The 8,213-nt window shown below is 44.5% G+C and overlaps 1 protein-coding gene across 1 annotated transcript in view; it reads right to left on the minus strand.

Moving 5' to 3' along the window:
- The window catches only part of garre1 (granule associated Rac and RHOG effector 1), a 38,706-nt gene extending 30,766 nt beyond the window's left edge, over nt 1–7,940 (minus strand). The window contains exon 1 of the mRNA XM_083662359.1: nt 6,620–7,940. Coding sequence (XP_083518485.1) covers nt 6,620–7,147 — 528 coding nt within the window. The 5' untranslated portion in view covers nt 7,148–7,940. The remainder of the gene's footprint in view (nt 1–6,619) is intronic.
- Between the last annotated feature and the right edge of the window lie 273 nt (nt 7,941–8,213).

The raw sequence follows: 8,213 nt of genomic DNA on the forward strand, positions 1-8,213 counted from the left end.
CGAAGCTAAACCTTTAGCTAACCTGTTCGCATCCATGTTCGCAATGGCATCCCAAGTATGATCATACTATTATGGGATGCGATGCGAACAGTTGTATTATGGGATGTGCGTTCCCCAGGCAACAACGTTTTGGAACAGCGCTGCACGCTGGCGCAATGCTCCTAAAAGCAAAATGCTTATTGTTTTGAATGATTTGGCATCTTCTATTACTGTCAACACCAGTAGTAATAGCATGCCATAAAGGTTTATTGAGATTTTGGGGAGAGCAGGAATATTAAAAAAAAAAATATATATATATATATATACAGTATAATATATATATATATATTTTTTGCAATTTCTTTTCTGGCCTGGCGGGGGCGCCGTTGGCCTGGTGGGCCCGCCAGGCCTGTAGAATGGTAGGGGAAACACTGGTAGGTATTAGGGATGGGCATCGAATTTCGAATTTTCGAATAATCGTTGTTATTATCAAGGTCGACTTTTATTATTGAAATTCGAAATTCGAAAAAAAAAAAAAAAAAAAAAAAAAAAAAAAATTTGAGTGAAATGTTGCATTGTCTCCCCTGATTCTAAGTATAGTCAAATCGCTTGGTTTGAGCAAGTAAAACAATTTTTATAAGCATTTTAAGCAAGGTTTATGGAAAAATGAATGGCGGATGAAATCCCATGAAGAGGGAGAGGGGGTGACTTTGGCACCCCTTTGGCACTCAGACCTGAGCCTACTAAATATTTAATGAACCACTCATGATTGTCAAAACTGTTTTTTATTTTCGAAAATGTCAATGTCATGTAACATGTTCTTTACTTCAGTGGTGCAATGCTTGTTTGAGCTAAAAATCCACAGCAGAAGCTTTTTATATTAATTAATAAAGCCGTAGACTTAGAATCAGGGGAGACAATGCAACATTTCACTAAAAAAAAAAAAAAAAAAAAAAAAACATTTTTAATTTTTTTTACATTTTTATTTTTATTTTCGAATTTCGAATTAAATTCGAATTTGGCCAGCGAATTTCGAATAGTGTTTTTGCTAGAAATGCCCATCCCTAGTAGGTATGAGCTTTCAGATCAGTGTCGAGCAGCTACCAAAATGACATCCGCCTGCAGGTTGGACGTGTCGCATTGTGAGATGCTCTTCTGCTCAGCAGAGTAGTAAGAAGTGGTTTATCTGAGTTATGACAGCCTCTCTGTCAGCTCAACCAGTCTGACCATCCTCCTTCTGACCTCACTCATCAACCAGCCAAGGCGTTCCCCTCGGCACAACCGCCGCTCACCGGATGTTTTGTTGTTTTTCGCACCATTCTGTGTCAAACATACGCCCCGGGGCGGGGGCCAGAACCGGACCATCAGAGCGTCCAATCCGGCCCACAAGATCAGTTTGCAAGGTGTTAAAATTGCACTGAGAAGTCCTTCAATCCAATTTGATGCACTTGTGAAGGCTAAGAAGAGGTACCAGGTTTCAGGAGCAAGTTACATAGTAAGTAGCCTAGTCATGTTTTCTGTATTCGTCACTAAATGGTCAACTATTTTCATGACCCTTGGATATAGAGAATTGCAGTTGCCGTCAATTGTAATGCACAGTTACAGACAGTAGATTTTATGATTTGTTTGATAGGCCAATGATAGCTGAGATAAGCCTACGTGAAATTGTGTTGTTAAAATGTACCTGTAAATCTTTCAAATAAACTGGAAAATGGGCGGTGTTGTTATTTATAGACCGTTTTCACAGAATGGTGTTGCTAGGGAACAGTTTGGAACCTAGCTTATGTCCTGTCAGTTATTGTGTTGCTAGGGAACAGTTTGGAACCTAGCTTATGTCCTGTCAGTTATTGTGTTGCTAGGGAACAGTTTGGAACCTAGCTTATGTCCTGTCAGTTATTGTGTTGCTAGGGAGCAGTTTGGAACCTAGCTTATGTCCTGTCAGTTAGGGAACAGTTTGGAACCTAGTTTATGTCCTGTCAGTTAGGGAACAGTTTGGAACCTAGCGTATGTCCTGTCAGTTATTGTGTTGCTAGGGAACAGTTTGGAACCTAGCTTATGTCCTGTCAGTTATTGTGTTGCTAGGGAACAGTTTAGAACCTAGCGTATGTCCTGTCAGTTATTGTGTTGCTAGGGAACAGTTTGGAACCTAGCTTATGTCCTGTCAGTTAGGGAACAGTTTGGAACCTAGCGTATGTCCTGTCAGTTAGGGAACAGTTTGGAACCTAGCTTATATCCTGTCAGTTATTGTGTTGCTAGGGAGCAGTTTGTAACCTAGCTTATGTCCTGTCAGTTTGGGAACAGTTTGGAACCTAGCTTATGTCCTGTCAGTTTGGAACCTAGCTTATCTCCTGTCAGTTTGGAACCTAGCTTATGTCCTGTCAGTTTGAAACCTAGCTTATGTCCTGTCAGTTTGGAACCTAGCTTATGTCCTGTCAGTTTGGAACCTAGCTTATGTCCTGTCAGTTTAGGAACAGTTTGGAACCTCAACCTAGCTTATGTCCTGTCAGTTAAGGAACAGTTTGGAACCTACCTTATGTCCTGTCCGTTATTGTACTAGCGGACAAGTTGTCAAGACCTTACTTCCTGTTGCAGGTGCATTGCTGCCACATGATTGGCTGAATGCTCGTGAGTGTATAGATCTAACCTAGTTTAGTTTGTTCTTCCACCAACAAAAACCCTATGGGAGGCAGTAGCGTGGATCACTTTCAAAAGTGAAGTTTTATTCAGATTCAACGTGCCGCTTGGGAGATCAGGCACCTAGTCTAAAAACATGAAGATGAGTCAAATATCCTCAAATGTTGTGCAGAAATGAGCAAAAGCAGATGCTCTTCTGAGTGTTTCATCATGTCAGTGGTCTAAAGTACTTTTTAAACTATCTTAGGGGTTGTGGTGGTTGTGACCAGATCTATCCTTACCGTACAGGAGTGTGCCTATTTCAAAATAAGACGGTTGTTCGACCAAAAAACAGCCAGGCACATTTCATAATATCATATTGTCCCCCACCACACGAAAACAAAAGAGAAGCCATTGTTCCCAGTGTTTTCTGTGCAGACGTTACCGACACAGGAGACTTACGCAGTACCACTATTACTAAGATAATATTATTGTGTCCTTTTAGAGTACTTTCCCATAGGTTAATACTCAGGGGTTATACATTGGAATACAGCCATTGTAAAGGGTTAGTGCGTCTCAGACGTCTCTGCTTCTTCAACAAACGTAGCCTTTATGCCCGGGGCCAGACAGCGAGTGCGAGTGCCAAGCCCGGGCCATCTGAACTCTCCCAGAGTCGGGCTTCCTCTAATATTCATCAGTGCATATCCAAGACCACAGAGAGTCACATTTACCCACTGTGGTGCAAAAGTGTTTCCTGTTTTGGGCACGGCCACATCCACTGACGGGGCCCTGCTGTGGTAACCTCCAGTACCCTGGCCCCAGCCGCCCAGCCATCCCAGCCCCATTCACTGCTAGAGCTACTACATGATTATGGCTCAAATTATAAGAATTCTTTTCACTAAATATTGTGCGATCACTAAATCATGGTCGTCAAGACTCGTCATGAATCTGTATTTGACCAGCCAACAAACTATTACCTTATTTCAGGCGTGTCCAAAGTCCGGCCCGGGGGCCAATTGCTAACCTTGCTTGCAAGATGGATAACCTCACGAGATCAAAAGAGATTCTCTCGACGTAATCCATCTTGTCATGCACAGGCAGTTAAGATGATTGGCCGAACCACGGCCAGCTCGACGAATCAGCGGCAGCCTTAGGCGGGCTTAGGCTCGTCTGGGCAAGTAGTGGGTACATGGTCTTTGTAGTTCTTTTCACTCGTCAACATGGCTGCCGCCGCGGAAGTGACAGGCAGTCTGAATGAAATTGAATGTAACGTTCCCAATTCTATGTATAAAATTCTAAAAAACGACCCTCAACATTTGGGAAGGCTAAGCCACACAACTAGTTCGTTATAATCTAACGTCATGCTTCGAAGGCAACTTTACGACGATGAAGACGGTGAGGACTCAATCAATGAATACCACGGAGATCAGATCACCTTCCTCCGGTCGCAAACGTGACGTCAGAGGCATGGCGATCTGATTGGTTGAAGTTAACACGCACCAGCGGTGATAGACAGATGGGTCATCCAATCACCTGCCAAGTAGCTTGGAAAAAGTGCCCGCCTCCGTCAGCGGGTCGGGTTACTGCATTCCCAGATCGACTGGTTTAGTGAAATGTAATGTGGAGCTAAACCGTCCGTCTAAATTGCAGCCCGCGGACCAGTTTTAAGTGGCCCTCGTCTTGTCTCTCAAAACATACTATATGTGGCCCTCCACACAGTATTGGTTAATCAAGCAAGTTCACTTTGCATTTTTGATGACAAAACAGTTGACAGTTGAACAGTTAATGGTAAACACAATCTTATAGACAACAATTGTATTGTATATATATATATTTTTTTATAACCCATATGATGCGAGAAGCAGCTGGCCCCCCGGTATTTTCACATGATCTAATCTGGCCCCCGTTCAAAAAAGTTTGGACACCCCTGCCTTATTTGTAGCATCAATGTTTACTGTACTATTTTAAAATACAGCAGGAATTCTAAAAATCTAATGTTTCAATATTGCCAAGATTCTCCTTGTAGTAGAGTCAATGTTTCCCCTTCATTGATGCAGCAGCAACATCCTCTCTCGTACCACTGCTATGAGATCACGAGTTTTGCAACTGCTCAGAAGAAGCATTAGCCTGTTTGACACCTACATGCTACATTACTACCAGCTAGGGGTGGGGGGGAAAAATCGAGACAGCATAGTATCGTGATATTTTGTGGGCAATATATCGTATCGTATCGAATGCCAAGTATCGTGATATTTTATTATACAAAATGTGAAGTGCATCGTGCAACATTTATGACAGGTTTTTATGACAGTGTTGCTCAGTCTGTCTGCTTGACAATCCCATTTTGCTCCAATAAAAATGATTGAAGTGAGATGAACAGACTGGAAACTTTAACTGATTAGATCAAACAGATGTTGACAAAGTTTTTACCTTTATGACATTATTTGCAGTTGAAAAAAGGTAATACATCACAATATATCGCAATACTAGCATATCGCAATATCGCAATACTATCGGATCGTGACTTAAGTATCGTGATAATATCGTATCGTGGGGCATCAGTGATTCCCACCCCTACTACCAACCCATATTCATTTGTAGGCCCAATTAAACCACACTGCGGATTTTGAATGTTTTGATGAAACAAAACAACCACTTATCCAAGTCAGAAACACAACAGCATACGCTGTGAGCCGGTTAGAATTAAAAATCCTTAGTACCAACTACCAACCCTTAATTAGCCTGTACTCCACTACTGTGAAATCATGACAATTATTCTAGCAAATGTAGGTACATTTCAGACTTGAAAGCAGTGTCCTGTCTCGTCTGCAAATGAACTAGAGTCATATGATCGAAAGTTTCATGTCCTCTTTAAGCGTCTAAAAATGCATGCCTCACTTCCTGTTGTACATCTCTTGGCCATCGACCTCACAGTCAAACACCTGCATTTCAGATGTCTGTTAAATAGCTGTATTCTAGGAAATCCATATATGCCGTCCAGGAAATGTTACACTGCATATCTGATCCCCCCCCCAGAAAAAAAAACATGTTCACATTCAGAATCAGGAGAATTTCCTTCTCCAACGACTATCCATTATTTTTTTCCACTTTGCACATTGCTACGTTTTTGAAAGATGTCCTATACAAGATTGACATGATCCTGTTGTTTGCCACTGGAGCAACCTGTTTACATTTTAACTTGTTGTTTTCGTCACATGGGTGAACAATGTCCAATCAAAGGGTGCGATTGGGGTACTGCACAATGCACACACTGGGACTTTCTGGAGAATTGAAAATGTAACAATTCAATATGGCCAGTTTTCATGATTGGTAATTGTGGATAGATACAATTGTAACATACAATTTTCTACGATTCATTTGTTCGGCCCGACAACACATCTATCTCATCGAAGACGTGCAATGCAGATCAGGAATTGCATTTGAAATGCCACCTCTTAGAGAGGCGGTGTGGCTCAGTGTGCCTCAGACTCCAAACCTCCTGATCATAACTGGCAGGCAGGGAGAATGATAGCGTTTCACATTTGATGGATCAGAAAGTTCCGTGGCGTGGGAACAAGACGTGCTGTGGCGTTCGGAGTGACAGAGGACAATTTCTCTTCTCACGTCCGCAGTGTTTTTCACACCTCACCCTCAGATCCTGACACCAGCGTTACACTGGGCGTGAGAGTCCCATTTGAGTTAGGGAAAACTCTGAATCACGGAGCCAGACATTCTGAAAGTATGCAGCTAAGCAACTTAGCACCAATGCTACAACAAGCCCGGCCATGGGTAAACACAAATGATAAAGTAGCTGGTGTTTGATTGATTCCAGCAGCTCAGGTTGCCAGCTTAAACTCATTATTTCCGGCAGAGCAAACAGTAGATAGATTTGAATGTCAATAGTTGTTTGGTAAATACAATGTTGTGACACAGCTTTTGACGGGTTTGGAGACACATCGGTGGTGCAGTGGCTGTGAAGTGATCATGGCTATCGTGTGATAGTATTAATCTGGATGGAGGGCCTTACCTCCACGTCCTGCAGGCTGAAGTCGTTCTGGTCTTTGAAGTTGGCGGCCCCGGCGCTCAGCTCCATCAACATCTTGGCGATCTCGGGCTTGATGGCTGCAGTCAGCCGGCTGGCCGCCTCCATGACGTGTTCCTGCACGTCCTTGAGTTGCATAGCTGCTTTGGAGTAGTGGGAGTTCCTGAACACGCTGCTGAACAGGTCCGTGAGGAAGGCGCTGGCCCTGCAGAACACGTTGAGCGCGTCCAGGTACTTGGAGATGCCCTGCTGGATGTCGGCGACCGCCGTGGTGTTGGTGGTGCCGGAAGGTGGCGGGTGGCAGCCGCCGGGCATGCCCGCCCCGCCGCTGCCGCCGCCCATGGGCGAAGACGTGGAGCAAGAGGAGGAGGAGGAGGCCAAGGGGGCGCTGAGGGTCCGGCTCAGCTCAGGCATCTGGTACTGCTGGTGCTGTTGCACTTTCTGCTTGGACCCGCCGAGCAAAAAGCGCCGCTTGTAGTCCATTTTACTTTCCTGCGCACTACAACAATACATAAGTGGTGCAACGGCACCGGAAGCTTCGGGTTTTGTTTTCGGCGGGGGGTTTTGTTTTTTGGGGGGGTTTTGGCCACGAGCTCTCGTTCTCTTTACAAAAGAAGAAGACCCGACCCGAGAGTCCTGGAACTATTCAAGTGATGTAAAAGGACAGCTCAGGGGTTTCGCCTGCCAGAGGCTCATCTCACGACGCCTTGGAGAGAGGCTGCAGAGAGATGGTTGAGGTGGGAGGGGCACTGACACAGACTGGCAAGGCTGAGTGCAATGCTTACATGCAGCCCTGCTGCAGATCACCACAGACAGGCTCAGCTAACAGAACCGGCTAACAGAACTTTCACAGTCCCTATTATCAGCTTCGAATCGAACAATCGCTCTTTGATTTACTCCGGGTGACACTATGGTCGAGAAAAAAGTGCATTCCCTTTCCTTCAAAATGGGAACAGAAAAAAAAAACTCCTTCTTTGTATAGCATATAGTATATATACATATATGTACATGTATAAACCTGTATGAGCCTGCACGAATAAAAAGAGAAAATCTTTTTAAAAGCTGTAAGCAACAAGAAAAAAAAAAGAGAAGCGAGATGAGTCGGGTGAAAAATGAGACACTGGTCAACAGCAAGGAAGGAAAATAACAATAGTCATCAAAATAAAAGCAAAAACAGGGCGAGTGAACGCTGGGCTCTGAGAGGATGTGGCTCGGGCTCTGACTTCCTGTGGGGAGGCGAAGGGGCACGGACAGATCCAGTCCGTCTCAAGTCCTCTTCTTCACCGAGCAGCGGGGCTCGTTAGGTTCTTCATCACCACCATGCAGGGGCTTTGTTAGGTGAGCGAGTGGTGGGGCCAAGCTGATGGCTTCATCTGCCGGGGCTCTGGAAAAACTCTGGAAACTTCCTGGTTTCTCCCCCCCCCACCCCCCCGGTCTGGCTGGCCGAGGTAGTTATTACTCACTGTGGAAACATCTCCGCGGATGCAGATTAGAGCGACAGAAAGCACAAATGTCTCGGTAAGGCCTCTAGGTCATTTCCTAAGGGAGGAGAGAGGAGGAGACACAAGAGGAGAGAAGG

The sequence above is a fragment of the Poromitra crassiceps genome, assembly GCF_964638095.1.
Source record: "Poromitra crassiceps genome assembly, chromosome: 28".
Lineage (NCBI taxonomy): Eukaryota > Metazoa > Chordata > Actinopteri > Beryciformes > Melamphaidae > Poromitra > Poromitra crassiceps.